At 35.5% G+C, this 24,412-nt stretch overlaps 1 protein-coding gene across 1 annotated transcript in view; it reads right to left on the bottom strand.

The window, feature by feature from the left end:
• Nucleotides 1-24,412, bottom strand: part of CFAP54 (cilia and flagella associated protein 54) — a 117,527-nt gene that overhangs the window by 85,472 nt on the left and 7,643 nt on the right. The window contains 13 exon segments of the mRNA XM_059817033.1: nucleotides 1,741-1,891; nucleotides 2,935-3,069; nucleotides 5,034-5,119; nucleotides 5,863-6,037; nucleotides 6,155-6,267; nucleotides 7,370-7,465; nucleotides 8,474-8,672; nucleotides 15,592-15,693; nucleotides 15,794-15,907; nucleotides 16,355-16,498; nucleotides 17,851-17,909; nucleotides 19,735-19,906; nucleotides 22,008-22,154. Of these exon segments, the coding sequence (XP_059673016.1) occupies nucleotides 1,741-1,891; nucleotides 2,935-3,069; nucleotides 5,034-5,119; nucleotides 5,863-6,037; nucleotides 6,155-6,267; nucleotides 7,370-7,465; nucleotides 8,474-8,672; nucleotides 15,592-15,693; nucleotides 15,794-15,907; nucleotides 16,355-16,498; nucleotides 17,851-17,909; nucleotides 19,735-19,906; nucleotides 22,008-22,154 (1,693 nt within the window).

Genomic DNA, 24,412 nt, shown 5'->3' with positions numbered 1-24,412 from the left:
TAACTTAAGAGTCTGGCAATAATTCAGTTCTTCAGCACTTGGCTATGACAGGTAATTATATTGTTTCTTGAAAAGCTTTTCAGGGTTTAAACACAATAGCTACATATCTACAATTATACTAATTCAGTATATGGTTATCCAATATCGTAGTATTTTTAAATGCACACTATATTTCAAAGCAACATTATATCCAAGCCAATGAAACTTGGAATCATTTTGTAGTTCCTCACATTGTTGTAGCATTCATATCAATTTTCCATTTTTAAATCAATTCAAATCTATTGTTATCTAATTTGCAGTGAGTTTAATGCTGATTTAACTTACAGGACGACTTTTAAATACGTGAGGTCATATTTTTATGACATATACTATTTCAATTTAATATTTTTGAAAGGATATTATCACCCTTTTAATGTTCATTTGGATGGTTTAAATTATTTTCATTTATAAAGAATGCACCCAGAATTGCATTTTTCTTTCCAAAACAAGAAGCAGCCAAAACAAGAGGAAGCAGTTTCTTTGTTCTTGTTTACAGCCTCCTAGCCTGTCAAAAATTTATTTCTTCACCAAAATAAATTCATTTTTTGCCCTTTCAGAGGGACAACCTTCTAGTCACTCCTGTACTCCTTGTGCCACTTTTGCCTGTTAATTTTTGCTCATAAATAAGAAAATCTGTATTCACTCAGCATTCATTCAGTAAAAAGACTCTTCTCAGTATAAACATACTTAGCTGGCTATTTATCAGCTTGTTTTGAGCAATGGCTCCTATTTATTCAGGGTTTTTTTCTCCAGAGAGACATATTTAAACTGAATGAAAAAGAATAGCAGTGATGCTACAATGAGGATTCATCCAATCTCCATCAGAATGGTCTGATTTTCATAACATTCACAGAAAAAAATACCTACTCTACCTTATAATGGAACAGTACTTTTTCAAGATTTTCTTACTTTCAAAGAAAGCAAAAGGTATTGTCATTCTCTTCTGTTCCTAGAGTTGCTCTAAAAGGGTCCTTAAAATCTACTGTCTAGTTACTGCAAAACAATTACGAGAAATATGATTCATATTCCAAGTTCCTACATCCACAACAACAGAGAAGTTTTAGAAGTATGTCTAAATATTCATATTTTACAGTGTTAGGTTTTGTAAGGAGATTTGTTTAATGTGATTGGATTATATCCCAATAGTGTCAGCCAAGTTAAGTTCAGTTTCAAAGACAATTTAATTCCTCTACAAAAATCAAGACTCGTGTAGACAAGAGATCCAAATTAATGGCTCAATAAAAGCAAAAGCTTCAGTATGACCTCAATATTTTCCTCTTCTGTTTGGCTTGCCACTAGTCAACCAGCACTTGAATGCTCCAAATGAGCCACAGCACACATTGCCTTCTGCCTAGCCAATATTCAGAGAGCATGTATCAGTGATCTCAGGCTACTCTGAAGGGGCTAAGAGACATGTAGAAGACCTGTGGGAAGGGTGAGTCATAAGAGATGTGATTCAAAATGTATATTTCAGCAGAACTGGAAATGCAAGGAAATAAGGCATAAATCCTTTGAAAACCAGGTTTCATTAGCTCTGTTTATGGATTAAATTGTATGTACAAAAAAATTATTATTCTACTCTCAACAATCTCTTTACAACAATTTTTGAATATGTATATTTGCAAAAGTTTTCAACTCAAAAAAGTTCCAACCTTTAAAGCCATTCTTGAAAGACAACTACATTTTTGTTGAAAGCTTTACCTGCTTTTTTCTTAGATTTACTTGTAGAATCAGCTACATTTTCCAATATTGCAGTTAGAAGTAAGGTTATCTCTGCAAGCATTACAATATTAGTGTCTGCTATGCTGCTCTTCTGAATTACTTCATTTATTATCCAGAGTACATGAACCCACTAAAAATGAGGGAAGGGGAAAGAAAAAGAATCAGGACAGAGTTAAAAGTAATTTTACGAAGATACTTATGTGTTACAGAGGCAGATAGGATTTTGCACTCAAAATTGTTTAAAAAGATTCATAAACCTGGACACAACTCCTTTCTTGAATTTGACTTCTGGTTTTTGAATGCCACCAGACTAAGACGCTGAATTTGTGCTGCTCCAAAGCCCCTATTTCTTCAGACAGCAGACTTTTTTATTTTAGAATATTATGAATTTTATTATTTTAGGAAGATTTATGAATGTTCTATGGGCACAACTTTTATACCTTGTCATAGTGGGGTAAGCCTTATAGCAGATTTGATCATTTGCCTCTCATTTATCCCCATATATTCCCACTTACACAGTATAAAAGAGACTTGAATGCCCTGTTCTATACACAGAGGAAAGTAACTGTACATTACCTTCTGGTGAATCTCTCAACAATTTTGTTACAGGGATCAGGGCCACAAAATTAACTCTTCCAGAAACTGTTTGGTCAGCATCAACTGGCAGCCCAAAGAAACTGATGTAAATTATCCTTCACAAGACTGCACTTCACCAAAAGCCTCTCAGTCTCAGGAAAAGTTCAAAGTAAGGCTGTGACTCTGTTCAGTGGGCCAAATCCTGCTGACCCTCATGTCCCTTCTCTTAAGCTGTAAGGTTTTTCCCTCTTTCTTCAATTGATCGAGGGAACTTTCTTGAACTATATTGATATTTTCTGCCACAACACACCAAATGCTTCTTCTTACATCATGCTCAAATACTTCCACTATGTCAATCATGACCCACTGGCAGAGAATGGGTTACTTTACTGGGAAAAGGCTAAGAAGTATTTTAATACTGGCATATGGGAGCACAGTCTGTTCAAAGTGTATATACAATTCAAATTTTCAGTGAAGAAGATTTATCTGCATTTTACTATAAGAAAATGTACTTAGGCTGGAGATCAGTATTTTATCTTGGCTTTACTATAACAGACTGCACTCATGCTAAGAGAAATACATTATAATAAGGAGTACTTGGTAAGCTTTGTATTTGTGGATATATTTTAAGTAGTCACTTCCACTCATTTGGATTTGCTGAAGTCCTGTTTTACACTTCTGCCACAAAAACTTTATGACATCAACAAGTATTTCTTTGTCAGGTTGGATATTCTGGAAAGGAAAAAAAATAATAATTATAGAAACAGGTGTATATACAGTATATAAACACTCTCAAAATTTTCCAAAATAAATAAATCATCATATTTCACTTTCTTATAAGGGATGACAACATTTTGAAAGTTTAAGAAATATTTTTTTAAAAAGTAATTTCTGGTAGACCACCAAAGCTTTTCTACTCCCAACAATACAAGTGGGTTTAGAGTTTGGGGGCTTTGTATTTCCTTTTTTATTGTCAAGCTCTTAAAAGTCACACAGACAGGGAAAGCAGTGAGATGAAAATTACATGGGAGACACAAGCAAATTAACTATCTGTGAAATATTATAACAGTCAATACATACTGGGGAAACTAAGTAATGTAATTTAACAGTTATATTAACTTTGGGATTTTTTTTGTTACAGTATTTAAATATTTGCAGATCTAAATTAGTAGGTTTCATTTTGCATTGACAGAGTACTTCCACAGATTGTTGGTGCATCTCAGATGAGGGACCAGTGAAGAACAACTTAAACAATTAGAAAAAAGGTTGGAGTGGAATATCTTAACAACTGAAAGAAATGTTAAAACAGATCTGCATCTTATGAAGAGAATAATTAACAAATTCAAAACTCTATTCAGTTAACCTAATTAACACATTTTAAAAGGCAATACAGTCCATCTGTGTTTAACACGTTCTGAACAGTGATTAAGGATCAGTACACATCTTTATAACCATTTATGCCAGAGTTGGATTAGTATCTCAGGTGCAATGAAACTCAAGCCTGCTATATCCACACTATCTGTACACATGTATGTGTGTGACCATAAGATTTCAGGGACATTGATACTGAGAGGTGAGGGGAGAAAAAGTAAATCAAGATGAATTTTGCCACTCGTTTGGTGGCAGCAAGCTGTTAGATTGGCTCAGCTGTATCATGTAACTTTGCCATCAGTGAATTCACTGTTAATCAGGGGAGAATTTGTCTTTCTTGCCCGGATGGATTAGGTACCGAGGAAATTTGTGGGAAACTGTATAAGAACCAGAAGAATTTAAATCCAGGTAACCTGCCTCCATAATACAGTGGTCATGTAAAAAAATGACAAATCATGCTATCTAAAGGTATAACTACCTCACAGGCAGGATATTTTGGCTGAAAATATTACAGTAAAGCTAAAATATGTGTGTGCCCCATATACACTCAAACTGGGGCAATATTCAAATTATATCTAAAATTAATTTAGCAGTTAAGACATATGACATGTTAGCAGAACACATTTTTCTAAGGAAAATTTTTCATTAGTCTTTTGGATCACAAACTATTTTATTGTAAATGCTAGTGGAGACATGGCACTGTATTTTTCCCCCTCACAGTAGCACATTAAGGGAAATCTCAGATTGAGCAAGTAAGCTAAAAGTGGTTACTCTGGGAATAAACCGTCAGATATCTAACGGGATTATTCTGTAGTACTGACTTCAGCACAAAAAGCCCCACTCTCTTTGGTTTTGTTGCTGCTAGTTTTTTGTTTGTTTGCAGTGAGAATTTACCTTAAATTGCAGACATACTGCTGCTGTATAAAGGCATTATCATTCCTTAGGGTCACTGCTCCCATTTCTATAAATATTGCACAAATGTTTTCTACAGATGAGCATATTTGCCCACCTAAATCTAATATCAGAAATTTGATCTCTGCTTGATTAGCTGAAACATGTAATTAGCTCTATAATATTCCAAATGGATTTAATATCTATTAAACATTTTTAAAGTAGCCTGAGTACATAGTACCAATAAAGTTTTAAAAAAAATGAAACAAATATTTTTTAAAATCAGAAATTGATCACATCTTATATTTTTTCATTTTTGCTATTTCATTTCTGGAGTTTGTTAATCATGCAACTGATTCCTTTGGTCTTAAATTATATGCGTTCATTACAGATTATGTGATTCATTCAGAAGAAATGTCTATAATTTTATATACCTGCTTAGATGTGGAGACACAGGAAAACACTGTTGTTGCCAAAATCATAAGATCATGAGAAGGTTCTCCATGCTTTAAGGAACCCTCTACATTCATTGTTTATAAAAAAGGAAGAAAAGGAAGAAAAGGAAAGGCAAGATGTTATTTCTAGTTACAAATCTATGTTTGAAAACATCTAAGTGAATTGACTCGGGCACCTGGTCACTCTGCTAAAAGATGTTAGCAGTATTAACTTAGTAATAGACAGCTATTATTTTCCAAAGCAGCACAATGATTGGTGCAAGGATATCAACAACTTATGCCAGCAGATAATATACTCTAAGAAATAGTAAATACAAAGAGGACAGATATTCCCATGTTTATTCACTTTCTGTGAAAAGTGAGCATAGCTATTTTTGGAAATGGAAAGTTTTCAAGGTATTTGCAGGTTTTTGGAATGTTATACAATTAAATTACAGTTGCTTTAACAAGTTTTTCTTGCTTCGATGCCAATAAATTTTACATTATTGGAGCATAAGGACAAAAGAAAGTCAAACATGTCTGTTTCATTTTTTCCTGAAAACCTGTCTGAAAACATCCATTCATTTTACAGCTTTGCATATAACATGATGTATGTTAAACATAAATGCTATTTCACACTCAAGAGAAATCATTTAAAGTCATGTTTTGTCAGATGAAAACTGGACAAAATTCAGTAGGTTGCAATTTCTCAATTGCTAGTTTTTGTCATAGAATACTGCATGCACCATATTAAATAGTTTTTAAATAATAAACAAAATTTCTTGCTGTAAAAATATTTGAAATGCACACACAGCTACAACTGAACAACACTCACTTCTGAATGTTTGCTTCTTTTCAGAACCATGAGGCATCCTAGCTTCTTTGGTATTATTTTCACTAATAGAAAAATCATGTTTAAATTTTCTTGGAAATAGTAAAGGTTGCATCAGGGTAATAAGTTTGAGTTCCATTTCAGCTTTTTTCCATGTTGGGTCATCTTGAGCCTAATGGAGAGAAACAACCAATAGAAAATTTGTCTTTAAAATACGTACTTTGAATACTCTTCCTTACCCTCATAGGAAAAGACTACATAAAGAATGTCTAAATAGCATCTGGATTACCTGAAGAAAATTAACAACAAATTCAATAGCAGAATCAAACACGTCCCACTCTTCATAGCTGAAAGCTAATTTTATAAATTTCACAGCAGCATCTCCAGACACCCCCTTTTCTCCTGCAGTGATGACAAAAATATTTTACCTGGGTTTTATATATATATTCAGAAATTTAATTTAAGCAATAACTTGGGTATCGATCAATACAATGATAAAACTCTACATGTGTTTTTGAATAGTCAGCATAATCTTGAAGGATTTTTAATAGCTCTACAAGATACAATAACTTTATTATTTTGCTGTAATATCTATGCTTACATACTACTTTAATGATGTATCTGCAATGTCCTGTTACATTCCAAAAAGGCTGTGCTATTATTCATATTAACGTGCCTGTGTAGAGGACATCAAGGACCTAATACTTTCTGTTGCAGAAAGAGCTTAAATCTGGGTACAACCCCATAATGACCCTTCTTCCCATAAATTTAGTAAAAAAAATGCACAGAAAGATGAACAATTTCTTGCAAGACAGGTCAGAATTTCTCATTACTGTATCAGAAAATGTGCATGTACACATAGGGAGTCTATTTTCTCACTCTTCAAGTTTATCCAAACCACAGTAAGGCAAAAAAGGGATTTCCTGGTCCTTGGAACTCTAAGCAAGTGTCTTCGCTAATACATTCAGCAGTGTTCTGCAGTCCTAAGAATATGCCACAGTCATTGTCAGATGACCTGAGCATGTGGTCACTTGGCTAAAAGATGTTACCAGTGTTAACTTAGTAATAGACAGCCGTTATTTTCCAAAGCAGCAAAATGATTGGTCCAAGGATATCAACAAGCTTACAACAGTCCTTGTTACTGTATTCCACTTCTCTTCCATAAGAATGTACCAGGATATCATTGCAGAATTTGACCTTTGACTGATTGTTTAGGGGCATTAACATGTCTAGATGAACTGCTACGCTGAACAGTATGTGATTACAATGTCCATATATTACTATACGCTGTTTAAATAATACATGTGTTAAGAAAATCGTAATGATATCTGTAGATAATCCTTTTTGAATGCCTTAACATTATCTATATAAACAAGCATATCTCATGCAGAGGACAGCATTTTGCAGTCCCTTTATGCATAAAACTGCTACTAACATGAAAATTAATTCTGCTCACCAAGCAGAACTGGGTACAGAATCCTTTGAAAATTCAATGTTAGTTTACCTGTTAGTATCAACTGCAGAAGGGTTGATGATGCATTAATTATACCAAATTGATTGGTGCAATGACTTTCTTGAATACCAGTTCTGCTCACTCCACCTTTAATATAGACAATTTGTTAAATCAGTTGATATTGTATTTGACTTGTTAGATTCCAATTAGCCAGTAATCATATCAAGAAAATATAATTCTGAAGTGTATTTAGTGTCTATAGATTCTTTCATTAACAAAATATCTCTATAACTATGGCTAAATTCAGTCCAGAGCCCAGCAAAAAAGGTTTGGAAGGAATCAAGTCCAGTGTATTTCTCAAGGTTTTTAATCTAACTTTGAGTGATTTTTTTGAAAAAAATACATGAAACACCATGGTATGTTGACCTTGCCTGGCTTCCAGACCCCCACCCAGCTGCTCTCTCACGCCCCCTCCTCAACAGGACAGGGGGAGAAAATAAGATGGAAAACCTCACGGGCTGAGATAAAGACAATGTAATAAGAAAAGCCAAAGCTGTGTGTGCAAGCAAAGCTAAAAAGGGAATTTATTCACTATTTCCCATAGACAGGCAGATATCCAGACACCTCCTGGAAAGCAGGACCTCAGGATGCGTAGCAGTTTCTTGGGAAGACAGACGCCATAACCACGAATGTGCTCCCAGCCTCTCCCTTAGCTCCAGGTTTTATTGCTGAGCATGATGTCATATGGTATGGAATAGCTGTTTGTGAGTATGGGTCAGCTGTCCCAGCTATGTCTCTTGCCCAACCCCAGCCTACTGGCCTTTGCAGGGATGAGGGTTGGAGAGGCAGCCTTGATGCTGTGCAAGCAGTGCTCAGCAACAGCCAAAACACTGGTGTGTTATCAACAAACACAAATGCAAGGCGCAGCACTATATGGGCTGCTATGAAGAAAGTGAACTCCATCCTATTGAGAAAAGATATGTGTAAATTACTGTAGATTTTTACTGATAAAACAGACAACAGATATTGGCCCAGATTTTTATCTTAAATTTTATGAAGATAAGAAAGATTGCCTGCTTTTACAGGTGTGATTGTTATAAATGAAATAGCTCTGGGCTCCTCACCAACACTCTTTTTGCTTCTTCATGCTGTTACCTGAGAGGATTTCCAGGCCTGCAAAAAAAAGCTCTGAAATGACATCACGAATTTCAATTTCATCAGGAACAGGTGGAGCAGGGTGCAACACATGCCTGCTGCTATCAGACAGAGCTTCCAGGATGGCAAGGAATTGAGCTGCGGCACCGTCAAACATTTCTGTCAGCAGCCGTTCAGTAGTACTGCGAGGCCATGGCAACTAAGTAAGAAAAGGTAATGTTATCCTTGTAATATCTAAACAGAGTTACAATAAAGCAAGATTTCTTTCAAAACAGTTATCCATCAGAAAGTAAGTACACATTTAAAACAGAAAATAATATACTGTAAAATATATTGTTGTTTGAATTTCATGCCTTAAAGGCATAGCAAATCCTCATGCTAAGTGGGTACAGTACTTCAGAAGTGCCATAATTTCATAGCAACCACATGTACTGCTGCATGGTATTTTACTTAGAGAACAATACAATAGAAATTATGAGTGAGAGTATTATGGCCATGTAGTTTAAAGCCACCCAGATCTCTCTTTATAATGATACAAACTTTACCATAATGAGCTAAGTTCTGCACACTTTGCAGAAAATCAGAGAAAGATTAGGATGCTCAGCACTTCAGTGAAAGCAAAGCACTGTTATATTCTTTCACTTGCACATTTCAAACAATGTAACATAAAAATACAAGGCAGAACACACAAAAATATATTTACACTATTGACAGCTAAGAAATCAGAGATCTATATAAGAAAATATTTTAAAATTTTATTTCAATGTTCTGTTTACATGGATACCAAACCACTACCAGACATAAAGTCAGAGATACAGTAGTTTAAAATGTTGCTCATAATCCATCAACATTTCAGTTCTATTTATTTGGCACTTTCCCAAATAAAAACACTTTAGATCAGTTTCTAGCCACATTTAACTAGACAAAAATTGGGGAATTTTCTTCTCGCTTTGCTGGATCCACATCCTTTATTTTAGCTTCCAAATTCATACTTACAGACAAGCTCAGATGTGTACCTGATGAAAAAAATACCTGATCTGTACAATGTATGACAGCATTTAGAGTATTAAAGCTAACAAGTTATTTTTGTTTTCAAATAACTTATATAATGAGTGAGCCTCATCAATACTATAACTATCTGTCTTTTCCAAAGAAAGAGGAACTATTTCTGCTGGGAGTATAGTAAAAGTAAAAACAAAACATAGTTAATATTGGGTACTGATGGAGCAGCTAATCCTGGAAACCATTTCCAGGCACTTGAAGGACAACAAAACCATCCAGAGTGGTCAACATGGATTCACAAAGAGGAAGTCATGCTTAACCAATTTGATAAACTTCTATGTTGAAATTACTTGCCTGGTAGATGAGGGGAGAGCAGTGGATATTGTCTACCTAAACTTCAGTAAGGCCTTTGACACTGTCTTCCATAACCCTCAGAAAGTTTGCAGATGACACTAAACTGGGAGGAGTGGCTGATATGCCAGACGGTGGTACTGCCATCCAGAGAGACCTTGACAAGTTGATAGGAACCTCATGACATTCAACAAGGAGAAGTGCAAAGTCTTGCACCTGGGAAGGAAAAAAACCCATGCACCACTACATGCTGGGGACCCACACAGCTGGAAAGCAGCTTGGCAGAAAAGGACTTGGGGGTCCTGGTGCACACCAAGATGAACATGAGCCAGAAATGTGGTCTTGCAGCAAAAAAGGTTGACAGTACTCTGGGCTGGATTAGGCAAAGTATTGCTAGCAGGTCAAGCGAGGGGATCCTTTCCCTCTACTGGTGAGACCACACCTGGATTACTGTGTCCAGTTCTGGGCTCCCCAGTCAGAGTCATACATATACTGTAAAGAGTCCAACGAAGGGCCTCAAAGATGTTTAAGGAACTGGAGCATCTCCCCTATGAGGAAAGGCTGAGAGAGCTGGGACTGTTCAGCCTGGAGAAAAGAAGGCTCAGCGGGGATCTCATCAATGTATGTAAATACCTGAAGGGAGGGTGCAAAGAAGACAGAGCCAGGCTTTTCTCAGTGGTGCCCAGTGACAGGACCAGAGGCAATAGGCACAAACTGAAACACTTCCCTCTAAACATCAGGAAACACTTTTTCACTTTGAGGGTGACCGAGTACTGGCACAGGTTGCCCAGAGAGGTTGTGGAGTTTCCATCCTTGGAGATACTCAAAAGCCAACTGGACATGGTCCTGGGCAACCAGCTGTGTGTAGCCCTTCTTGAGCAGAGGGGTTGGACCAGATGACCTCCAGAGGTCCCTTCCAACCTCAACAATTTTGTGATTCTGTGATGCACATTGTCCTAGCAAAATAACTCCAAAATAAAATTTTCAACACTTTTTTTATTAAATCCTCATAATTATGCTCACAGACTAAAAAAATTTCAAAGCAAACTACATATTTTTTTAATATTTTCCATCATTGTGTTCAATATCTCTTTTTCCCCATACTGTGGATTTGTTTTCATGATCCCAATCGAGGAATCAGATCTATGCAAGCAGAAAGCAATATACATCACATATATTCCAGGACAGGTTAAGCACAAATTGCAGGTTTTGTTTAAATACCTTCATTAAAATGCAGAGCAGAATGGTCATGTAATTTAATACTACTAATATTTTTGCATAAGCATTGTCTTGTCATGTTTAGAAAACAAAGATTGCACTGGTGCAGAAGAACCTCAAAGTGAAAGCTAACCTAAACTAAATAGATGAGACTAGCTTATTTCCATTTTTCAAGGTGATTTAAGTACAAAACCAAATTCCACTGCATCCATACTAGAAGAGAGGGGAGAGCTTTAATTCTTTGCTAGTCCAAGCATAATGTGCTCTGTAACATGCTGAACTGAGCTCTAATATAACTGTTCTACCTGTTATACTACATTGTACATGTTCTATAATTAAAAAAAGAAATTGTTTTGAAAGTCAAAACATTAGGCAAAAATAAATGTCCCATATTTTTGCATTCACTTGACACTGAATAAACTGACAAAATATTCTGAAATAATTATTAAAACAGTGCTTTCAGATTTTACATCTTTCAACAAATCTTGTAAAACTAGAAAAGGCATGCAGAAACAAATATGACTATTCCATCTTAAATAAGGTAATGGAAACTGTTGTAGCACATTTTAGAACCAAAAGACTTTTGGTGGGGGAGTTATGAACTGTGTTATTTCTAATAATTTGTCATTAACTTTAGGTGTTCAGTTTTGTCAAAAAGTCAAACAGACACTGCAGAACAAAATCAGTTACTGAAGATTTTTCAAGCTTCTGGAGATCAGATAGATGAGATTCCTGCTATGTGACAGACATAGTTTCCTAGTAATATGATGGGTGCCTGAGGAGCAAACACCATATTTGAAAGCATGCTGAGTTTCTAATATCCTAATTGTTCAGCAAGACTTCTAGATGATCATCATTCAGAGGTACTTAAGTCTTCCAGAATCAACTGACAGTGAGAAAGCTGACCGGTACCTTTGCATGTGCAAACCACACATACTTGAACATGTTGAGGTTTGGGCCCTATCTTGGATACTGGGAAATCTCCAGTAAGTGAGGTTTGGAACAGATCAATTGTCCTGACCATGCAGCTGTTTAATGTTAACTACAATTCAAGTCAATGTTTTGAAACTGAAGTACCAGATAATGTTTTAAAAATTAATGAATAACTTGTGTAACAGAAGCATTCAATACCATCAGATCACATCTGTAACACATTGGTATAACTTCATTATAATTTTACTGTTAACCACAAGCAGTATCAAATGAGCAATCTCAGTTGTTTCTGATAAGTCTTTCTAATACAGCTAATTTTCTTTGAAAAAAAAGTAATATAGACTAACAGCAAAGAAATAAAAATTATATCAATATTAAACAATTATTTAAGACAGAAAATACATCATTCTTATTTCAAATTATTTGGCTTTTACTGTACATAGTGCAGTACATTGTTTTTACATGTCACTTATCTCAAAGTATTTTATGAATAAATTAGGTAATTATGAACAAAAACATACAGATTTAACCTATTCATTTAGCTCTGAATGTTTGAATCTGTTCTAGCATCATATAAACTATGGCAAAGAAGATGTCACTTTATAGCATCTCTTTCCTTTTGTCTTTCAAAAAATGCAGAGATTCCTCAATTTTGCCATTATATTATAGGGTACATATGCAATGGATCTATATCTACATCATGGGAATTAAAGCATCATGGAATTTCAGTCCAAGGAGACCTTGAGAAACTTGAGGAAGTAGTTCTTGTGGGAGAAGTGCCAAGCTCTGCATCTGGGGAGGAATGCATCTGTACAGACTGGAAACCAACTTTCAGAGTAGCAGCACTGCCAAAAAAGACCTTGTTGTTAAACTTGTCACAAAGAAGGCAAACTGCAGACTGGGTCACACTAGGAGAAGTGTAAACAGTAAATTGAGAGATTATTTTCTTCCTTTACTTGGAACTCAGGAGGCTCCATCATCCACTTTTGTTCTCCTCTGTGTAAGAAGGATGCTAAGAAACAGGACAGGGTCCCATGGAGGTCTACCAAGATGATTAGGGGCATAAAATAGCGGGAGTGTTGATCTGCTTGAGGGTAGAAGGCTCTGCAGAGGGATCTGGACAGGCTGGATGGATGGGCCCAGGCCAGTTGTATGACATTCAACAAGGCCAAGTGCCAGGTCCTGCACTTTGGCCACAACAACCCCATGCAACGCTACAGGCTTGGGGATGAGTGGCTGGAAAGCTCCCCCACAGAAAAGGACCTGGGGGTGCTGGCCAACAGCCAGCTGAAGATGAGCCAGCAGTGTGCCCAGGTGGCCAAGAAGGCCAATGGCATCCCGGCCTGTATCAGAAATAGTGTGGCCAGCAGGAGCAGGGAGGTGATCGTGCCCCTGTACTCGGTGCTGGTGAGGCCGCACATTGAACGCTGTGTTCAGTTTTGGGCCCCTCACTACAAGAAGGACACTGAGGTGCTGGAGCATGTCCAGAGAAGGGCAACGAAGCTGGTGAGGGGTCTGGAGCACAAGTCTTATGAGGAGCAGCTGAGGGAACTGGGGTTGTTTAGTCTGCAGAAGAGGAGGCTGAGGGGAGACCTTATTGCTCTCTACAATTACCTGAAAGGGGGTTGCAGGGAGGTGGGTGTTGGTCTCTTCTCCCAAGTGACGAGTGATAGGACAAGTGGAAATGGCCTCAAGTTGCGGCAGGGGAGGTTCAGACTGCATATTAGGAAAAATTTCTTTACTGAGACAGTGGTGAAGCATTGGAACAGTCTGCCCAGGGAAGTGGTGGAGTCACCATCACTGGAGGTGTTCAAGGAACATGTGGACGAGACATTGTGGGACATGGTTTAGTGGGCATGGTGGTGTTAGTTGATGGTTGGACTTGATGATCTTACAGGTCTTTTCCAACCTTAGTGATTTTGTGAAAATGTAAAAGAATAGGCTGAGGAAGCCTTAGTCTGGCAAAGAGGAGGCTAATGGGTGACCTAATAGCTGCCCACAACCACTTGAAGAAGACTTACAACAGTAAAGCAGCCAAACTCTTCCGAGTAGAAATAGATAGTATAACAAGGAGTAATGACCACAGTTTCAACTTTGGCGGACTGGACTAGATGACTTCAATTCAGATGACTCAAAGCATCAGGGATGACTTGCAGATTGGACATTAGGAAAAGTATGTTAATTAGGAGGGTAGTGCAGTACTGGAAGAGGTTATCTAGACTGACTAAGGAATCTCCTTCATTGAAGATTTTGAAGACAAAGCACTGCTGATTTGATCTACAATTGGCAAAAGTCATGCTTTAAGTCAGAGGCTGGACTAGATGACTTCCAGAAGTCCCAAGCAACCAACATCTTTACTCCTATGATACCGCAGTAAGAGTAATTCTTCATAATGCCGTATTTGCAAAAGAAAATAATTTACTCCATAAAACCAAACTATCTATATTTATATCACCATCAGCTAACAACATTCCACAGAATAATGCTTTTTATCACAAAAGGGTGTCACAGTGCAAAGAGATCACAATATTTTGCTTACATGGGTGCAAAGCATCCCAATGAGCAGGCAATATTAGTCAGCAAAAGAGTGTGGTTTTGGGAGCTTGCCGATTAGTACTGTCAGTTGTTCCTCTCTGGCAGCTTCCTATGGAATACTGCAGCGATTAAATTTATTTAAATCACAATGGCAAACAGTAGGAAAGCAGAACCACCATCTGTCCATCACAAAGGGAATAACCTCTCAGATAGAAGCATCCTCTTTGGCACAGTGAAATCAAAATGAGAACTTTCTATTCTATCTGTGCAGTCCTGCACCTAGGAAGGGTCTTGAATTCAAGAGATCTATCAACCTATGACCAAAAATGGATGATACAATCTAAGTAAGATGCATAACTGCTATGAACCCACATAGTAGCATAATGTCATAAAGATAAACTTAACTACTAAAGTCTGATATATTAAAGTCTGCAGGCTGACCAATAAAGGGACAATGCACTCACGCAAAAAAGTATTTTCTTTCATTATTTATAATTTTTATCCTAATGGATCACTCATTTTTTACACTGTCTGTAAAGAACACAAGGAAAGAGTGAAATTTGAGGAAATTCATTACTTGCTTAAAAGTCTACTTTGTATCCTGGATGCCTTTCTCTAATTCACAGTATGTTGTAGAAAAGTAAGTGGCCTTCAAAAATAATCTCAGAAGACTTAAGAGAGTTCTCTAATGTAAGTACAAAAAAAATTAAACCAATAGCTTTTTTTCAAAGTACACCTTTATTTTCACAGTAATTTAACACTGCAGGGCAGACTCAGGACTCCCATACACTTGATATGAATTTGAACAAGATTTCTCTTATTTTTATTTCTAACATAATTGCTAAAGGAAAAAAATGCTAGAAAAATCACGATTTTCTAAAGTAGTAACTACTACATCTTCCCCGCTTTTAAGCTTGTTCTGAGTTTTAATAATAAATTATGTTAACTATGAAACTGAAAGAGTAAAACTTTCTTCTTGTGAATAGCACCATGTGTATTAAGCAGAATTAGATCACATATTGACCACATTCAAAAAGTAAACAAAAAAAGAGAAGGGTTATACAAAATGTTAGACTTACATTTTGTGCTTCTTTCAGGCTAACTCTTAATTTAGGTCGAAAGTAGCTTTTCAGCTTTCTTCTGGATTCATATACTGCTCTCTTGAAAATCATTACTGACATCTGACACAAAGAATAGAACAAGTAAATAATTGTGTTACATGTTGTGTTCATAAAGATTGTAACTACCCTAACCTGTTTATAATGATTTGCAGAATGATACCTTTACAGTGGCCTCTCTAAAATTCTTTTTTGTCTCTGAATTTTCCAACGAAGAACTGATATTTTCTAATTGCTTCAGCTCATTAATTTTAATCAGACCACGGCGAGCAAATATCTGTCCAAAGTATTAAAAAAAAAATTAAGAAATTATTTAAAAATATATATTTTTTTCATATTCTCTATGTTGGTATTTAATTTTAGAATAATATCATTCTTGAAATCAGACAACTGCAAAGAGCTGCAATGAAAGCCAGGTCTTGAACAACAATTGAAAAGGAAAATAAAAACTTTGAATAATACCTTTTGGATATATGTGTGAGGGCTGGCCACTACTTAATGCTAGAAGTTTATGACTATGATTATGTTGCAAAGTACTACTGCATTTAACTTTTAATTGATTACTCATTTATATGTGGAAATACACCTCCACTTTGCAGTTAGATTTTGGAATATGGGCAGAACTCTAAATACATACGATCTGATAATAAGCAGGAATATTTAAACAAATATTTATTTCTAATTTGATTGCATCTGAAATGCTACGTATGGTAAATCAGGCTACCTCTCCATGAATGCCGGCTTGACAATCAAAACAACACTGAGAAACTGCAGTATATAGGGTGGCTCTCCACGTCAAATAATGTACAGATAAGAGCGGAATGGATGATTCCATACATATACTGGCCCACAGTAAGTAATCCAGGACCTGTATTGAAGAAATCCAGTTTTAAACCGAATGCATTAACTATAGAAATATACTGAAACTATATAAATATACTAAAGGACACATACAAAGATTTATCCTCATCTGGAAGGACAAATTAAAAGAGGAAAAAAATCACAGAAATTGTATTAATTTTTAACGTTTTATTGACTACAAAGCATTCCTCCTGCATATTATTGGTTTTTTCCCATCTGAAACTGTGATCAAGCGTTATAGTTTAGCCTCCAAGCTGCCTTAACCATTCCACTTCACTACAGCCTTGCCACCAGACAGGTCCTGCCCTTCTCTCTCATCTGCTCTTATCTTGAGAGTTCTCCCTTTCCTTTGTGTGAGCTCTAGTGATCGTTTTTTTCTAAGTTAGTTTTCAACTAGATCAGCAAGCTTATTTGGGATGCAATGGAGTCTGCCTTCTTTGATGACAGCCTGTACTTCGATTAATTTACAACCATGGAACTACACTATTGGCTCTTAACTTTAGGGCCAATATAGTATTGCAGCAGTCCAATTTTAAGAATTATTCCTACTAAATTGATTGAATAATATGTTCCCCTTTTATTTTCTTTGGGTCAGCTGTTCCCTGAAGTACACAAAATACACACAACCTTAGTCCTAAATTAAGTCAATATACAGATTTTCTTTTTGTCTGAATTAAAAAAATCTGAAATGCCTACAATCAATTCCTCTGTTCCCTATATAGTAAAGGCCTGAATACATTAAAGGAGGTGCTAAATCACTTCTGATTTCAATAAAAGATGTTCAAAGAGAAAAAAGTCTTTCCTACTCAATGAAAGATTAATATAACCAACAGATAAGAAAATATACTGGATCTAGGCTGAGCCAGACTCTGTTCAAGTTTTACGAGAAAAAAGTAAAGCTAAGACAACCAAAAATTACATTCATAGTTAAAAAGAAAAGGGCAGGGAGGAAAGGCCACGTCATTTTTATCAAGTATTTACAACTAAAAACCTAGCCACCAGGTGTCAGTACATTTCCACATTTTACAAAACAAAAGACCAATTCTTGTGATTTGATACAGTTACGCAAAAAAAGGCATCTAGAGCTCTCTGAAAGAGTCTAACATATCCCATCTCGAAGACCAGCAAGACATTATGCTGGGCTCTATTCCACAGCTGAGGAAGGAGCAAAGTCATAAAGGCATGAGGGCTTAGAAATTGGCCATTTTGCAATCTAGACATTTTATTCCCTTCTGACAAAGTGCTACTATTGGCAATGACAATGAAATAGATATGTCAGGGTACAGTGTTATGCAAAATACAGGTGCATTTTCCAATCTTCTGTAAATTTTTCAAATGTTTCTATTTATTTTGCCATACCTTAGCAGACTGACCTCTCATCATCAAATGTCTGCATATGGTGTAAATATGAATAGTACCTTCAAAAGAAAATAAAATAAGTTAAAAAAAGGCAAGTTCTATAATCCTCCATGAAATGTGTTATGCTAACCAACTGAACCTTTTTCTTAATGTCTGAGTTGTTATTTCCAGAGGCTGAAAAATAAACTAGTAATTTTTCTATATCTACTTTTAAATTTGAGAAGATGAAGCCATTAAACCCTTGGGTGATACTAGCTTCAAAAATACCTACACAATGAAGCAGTATCATAAAAGAATGAAATCTTAAAAATGCACTATATTGAATTTTTATTAAATAACTGATAGAGAGAAAAATCTTATTTTTATCCCCTGATGTCAGCCTCTTTAAAAAAATATTACCTCTCCTCACAGACCTTACGTTATATGATTCTTTTAGTCTGTCATGGCACTGTCCTAGCAGACAACACCACTATTATGTGATGTTAAGTATGATAAGAAAAATGAAGAAAATTGATTGTGAATAGAATTTTCAAAAGCATCAAAGTGACTTACAAATAAAATCCTGTCAAAAATGTACTTAATTTAGGCTATGTCACAAAATTGCTTTTCAAAAATCAGCTCTAGAAGTATAAAAGACATTGCAGTTCTGGGAGGGGGGAAAAAAGTCTATTCTTCTGTCTGTATGAATGTTCAGAAAGGGACACCTGTGGCAGCGGGAGGCATCACAATGTCAACTGTCATAGCTAGAAGGGTGTTATTATCCCAATAAGCAAGAATTGAGCAAGCATTAGGAAGATTTTTTTTTTATCAGTCAAATGTATAATGAGGCACAAAATCTATTGCCAGAAATTGCAGAAAAATGCTCAGGAGCTGGGAAAAATCCAAGTTATCACCTAACATTTACTTCTAATCAGATTAGATTATTGGCTGGGCTTGGTACAGAGACCTGTCCCACACACATGTAGTGTAGACTTAAGAATGGCAGGTGAGTATGTTTTATTTTAATTCTTCTCCCATAGAAACAGACAAGCAAAAACCACACCTCAAAAGTAGGGACTGAGGGCAACAGCGGTCCCAGAAAAATGAAAGGATAAGAATTTTGACCATTTATAGCTCAAAGAAAGTAAATTTTCCAAAATTAAATTAAAACCACATTATCTCCTCAATTTATATTGAAACAATTGACCATAGTAGAATGAATTAATAATAGTCTTTTGACTTTTGCCTTTCAAAGCAAAAATATATTGTTGCTGTTCTTGAAACAAAAATTTTGATACACTATTCTCTGTGTATCTAGTTCATGGGAAGTTCCATTTTTTCTTCATCTTTTTTCCTAATTCAAGTATTTGTAAGTAGCACCCTAAAATCATATACAAAGAGATTCTAATTCTTAAATGTCATATGGTATTTTTTAGAATAGTTTTATTATTAACCCCAAAATTAAAGCTCATTTTAAAAAAATACAAATATGTAATGTTATGGACAGACAATCATTTTCTACTCTTAGATCTGCAATCCCCTTGTTAAAAAAAAATTAAGACAAACATTTTACTGATAAAAAATCTTAAGAGGTTTTTTTTTAATCAGGGTTCAGTCAAAAAATGCCCTTATTATGCTGTTAAATTTCATTTTATTAGTACACTCTAATCACAGCTGTGATGAAAAAGCTATTACTCTTAAAACAGTCCATCTGGAAAAGGCACACAATGTAGAAACTTCAACTGAAAAATCCCTTATTTTAGGGAAAAAAAATTTTAAAAAAACCTTCTGCGATTGAATACTAACTAGAGATTTATTCATGACCCTTAGATTGACCATAAAGAATATGTATAAAGTTGCCCTCCACAGGTTTACAAAAAAATGTAAATGGAAAGCCTGAGGTACCATTGTAGATAAGCCAGCACAAATTCTCCTGAGGTAGAGCAACTTGCATAGTGAGTCGTAATGAGGACAAGACATTGAAACAAGTCTGCAGGGACTCTTGATTCTGGAGATTTCTGTCACTGCTGCAAACCATCTGATAAATGCAAACATTCCTCTCTTGCAAAGCATGGAACTAAAACATACGGAAACATATGTAAAATTAATATATATAGATAAAATAGATGCATATGTCAGTTTTTACATCAGCAAAGTACAACAAAATGGTGAGTATTAAAAGCTCAAGCGTAGCAGAAAAAAAATCAGCATGATTTTTTGAAATAAGAATTAGAATATGGACAAAGTGCTAAAGCTTTAAGGTTGCTGTACCATTAGCCTGAGTCAGTTTCCACTGCATCACAGGACAAAAATGCACCTAGTACACTAGGGCTGCTGAAAGGTGCATAGGGAGGAAGGATAAATGAGGTATTAAGCTGATATTCAAAGAATCTGGCTTTAATTCTTAGCTCCTCTGTAAATTAAGGCAAGTCTTAACTTTTCTGCGCTTCTCCATCTGTATCACAAGTATCGCATTTCTCACTCTCATCTGTTACTTTTCTCTTCTACAGATCCATTGTTCCTTCTCTTCCTTGTAATACCTAATATAATGTTATCTCAGTCTTGTCTGGAGTACAGTATCATCTGAACAAACCAACATGTGAGAAAATGAGCTAAGTGGGATCTGGCCAGTCAGTAACTATCAACCTCTCAGAAGCCTATATTTGAAATTATATTACTTTACAGTTAATTCACTGAAACTGGAAGTTTCAAGCCCTGGAACTCCATTTCTGTGATCTCCTTAGTGTTATATTTAAAAAAAAAAAAAAACAAAACAAAAACACCTGGTTGCAGAAACCTGGCAAAAAATTTACATATAAAGCCTTTAGATGTAATCATTTGACACATTATCATTATCCATTTCCAACTGTAGAGATCATTGTCAAACTAGATTCCATATTTAAAAATTTAAGGATATCTCAGTGTCTAAAGGCCAAGTTATAGAATAGGCATTTTAGTATAGACTCTTGATAACATCTGGTGCTACGATTGGTTCAAGATCTAGGCAGACATATAGAAAACAGGAGAAACCATCTCTGGAACTTCAAAATTCATTTACAAAGCATTTTTTCAAAACCAAAATAAAATGGATTAACATAATCTTTGATCATATTTTCTCTAGGAAGCTGAACTATGTTTGAAAAACAAAAAAATAATATAAAGAGAGTATCTCTTCTATCATGACATCTGCTTCTAGCTTTTAAGCAAACTGTCTGCTTTTTTCTCCTCACTAAACACCTATTTATAATCTAACTCTGACTAGAGGAATATGAATTGATTAGCTCAATACACAGGAGATGCCTATGATTTCCTTTTGTTGTTCTTGGTCACAGAGTAACCTGCATTAGTTTCTCTTGAAATATCTATCTTCTCAGCAAAGAACTGATAAGATAAAATCTAACGTGTTTTTAGCATTCCCCCTATACCTACTCAAACACTTTCTTCCATGGACTATAAATGATAAATTGCAAGCCCATACCATGATAAGCAATTAACACAAAAGGATGCCAACATACTCTAGAGGTCACTCAGCTTCCCAGAGCTTAGAGCACACATTTACAAAACTGTTCAGCATTCTGCCTCTTTTTTTCATAGTGAGCAAGTAAGCTATTGATAGTAACGCAATCCTGCTTTTTTACTATGATGTCATGAGCTTTTTTTACATGTATTTTTGCACATTCGTGATACAAATTACAGACAATGTTTTAATTCTCTTGCACTCTGCCCAGTTCTTAGATCACATTTTACAGAAATTTCTACAACATTTGCAGGACAGTTATAAAATTTTGCCCATATCCTGATTCTGACAGTGGTTAATAACAACTATTTCAGAGCAAAAACTGCTGTAGACAGTTACAGAATAACCTGTTCAGAGAAAATTGCCTTTTTAACATTAAGTTGATAGTGGTTGGCTTATGCCACAAAAGCATAAGCATTTATATCCTCTTAAAAACATACACCAACTCTGGATGTTCATGTCATACATATGACTGTTAAATCTCAATACAATCTATACAGACAAACTATTAAAGATTAGTTAATGTTAATATTGATATTTAATTAATATGAAGTACATTTGTGGAGGATGAATCAGGCTACTTATTTTGAATCTGTGAATGTCTTTGACAAAAAAAACAAAAAAAAAAAAAAACAAAAACAAAAAAAAAAACCAAACCTACCGTAAGTGCTGCATTTTTGTCTCTGAAACCATTTGGGAAAAAGGTGGATTCAAATCGATGCACATCATCTATAATGTCATCAAGGTTTACAGAAACGAACTGCTGAAGGTATCTTCCATAGCACTGTAGAAGTGCCAACTTATACTCCTGAAGAGAGAATAATATGTTATTTTTATAGTTTGTATATTACATTTCTATTTCTATAAAACGTGCTATTTTTTATTATCTTTATGCAAAAAAAAGTATCAATGTGAAAGCAGCTAGAAGTAAAACACTGAATTTTCATACAAACATTCAGCAATGTAATTTCTAATGTGAACACTCTCAGCATATTAAAGGTTGAAGTACTTAAAAGAAGAGCTTGTGGTTTGGGAGTTTCTGTTTATTTTAATCATAAATACAACATATCAGAGAAAAATTGTAAAGTATGATCCTGGGCTAATGTAATAAAATCAAAGGGTTCCTGGAATGTCCTGCAGCTTTGCAACAGTAATGATAATGATACTACACCTCTGAGAAAAGTACTTCATAATGTAGAACTTTATAAACAACATACAGACATCATCACTTCCCTCTCCCCTGTTTCCCTGATGTCAAAGCCCTTTTTTATAAAAGCAGAGAGGAAGAGAAGAGGAAGAATAAGATGCACTAAAAAAGAATGAAACAAGTGACAATTGGAATTTACATATGGCCAAGAAGTCAGCATTAGTAGACCAGAAATTGCCACTGGGTCTTTAAGATCTGTTAACAAACAGGATGTTGAGTTTTATGTCTCATTCAAAATACAGCTCCCCAGCAGCATGTTGAACCACTCTAATATCATGCTGAGACTATGGTTCAGCTCTGACTCATATGTGGAAGTGCCATTTACTGAATCACCTCCACCACTTCCTGCAGCAAAGATTATTTAGAGGTTTCTCTACCAGCTTCACTAATTCTAGCACACACACACACCAGTGATGATAAATTCTGGGGAATAAAGTAACTAATTTGTATTCATAAAAATGATCCTTTAATGTTTAATCACAGAAAATTCAAAAGTATTTCCTTGCAGCCACTTTTTTCAATATAAATTCCTACAACCACGCTAACACTTACCCTGAATTTTTAATCATCTGAGGAGTATAAGTCACATGGCCCTACTGTCCTCTTTGTTGTGTGAAAGCAGCAGCCATACAGAAACTTTTACTTTCCATGGACAGCTATGGGCAGTTGGTCATTTGTGTAATCTAATACATAGATTCAGGCTGTGGTAACTCTTAGAATCTGAAGTCATGCATCAGAATCCCATTAAGTTAGTTACTAATATATAGCAAAACGGTAATTTCTCTCCCAAACAGTTTAAAATATATGTATAAGACCAGAGATAACAGGCGGATACAGGCAGGGAGGGAGGGGAAAAAAATGAGTCAGTACTGATCAGTATGATGACTAACGGGCTAACTAATTGCCAGGTATATGACATAATGAATTTAGGTGTGTCCTGAAAGATACATAGCAGTTGTATAATAGAAAGGAATCTAAAGTGAGAACGCACTAAAAAAAAGAGCAGCAGGACAGAAAGTTAAGTTGGTGCTTACCCACTGACTAATCATATTCAATAATTAATTTCAAAGACCATGCATCATTAAATATTTTATGACATAAAGGTGACTTAAAATTCAACTAGGAGTTGAATTTTTCAACTAGCAGTCAAGAGTTTCAACTAGGAGTTAAGAGGGATACTTATGGAATAGGCTTTACCCCACCTATCACAGAGCTTGGTGTTACACCACATTCATCTTTCCAGTAAGGCAATAAATTTGTAAGTAACATCCATCACATATTTTTTTATTTCTGTTTTCTCTAGGGTTAAAAATGCATACAATGAAAACTAAATTTCTAAAGTCAAAAAATGCACTGAAAAATGGGAGTTCCAAAGACAGCTCATTTTGAAGGTTCAGGCTCGCCAGCAAAACAACTTTTTCTACGACATTGCTAACTTTACCTTTACTGTAGAAAACCATATTCCACCGGAAGATTGAAGTTGCAAGCAGAAGTCTTTACTCAGAATTTGAGATTATTTTTAGGCAATCTAGGGCCCAGTCATCAAGCACCTTGAACATAAGGACCAAATTACCACATTTGAGCTGTGCAATGGGAAGCCAATGTGAAGTAGACAGAGCAGGGTTTTGAAATAACTTCTTACTGATTACACTGTGAGAGCAGCAGTTCCCAAGTACTAAAAGCTTCATGCAATATTCCAAGCAATTCCTAGGACCCAGAAGCTATGAAAACTTGAGGAAAATATGAAAAAAACCATGAAAAAATGGTGAATGGAATTGGCTAGGCAATGAAGGGGCTATTAACAAATGCAGTTATTCAAGCTTCCTTAAGATTTTCTGCAAGTATTCCTAAACTTATAC

The sequence above is a fragment of the Gavia stellata genome, chromosome 4, assembly GCF_030936135.1.
Source record: "Gavia stellata isolate bGavSte3 chromosome 4, bGavSte3.hap2, whole genome shotgun sequence".
Lineage (NCBI taxonomy): Eukaryota > Metazoa > Chordata > Aves > Gaviiformes > Gaviidae > Gavia > Gavia stellata.
The sequence above is the reverse complement of the archived record's forward strand: the minus strand, read 5'-3'. Positions and strand labels throughout refer to the sequence as shown.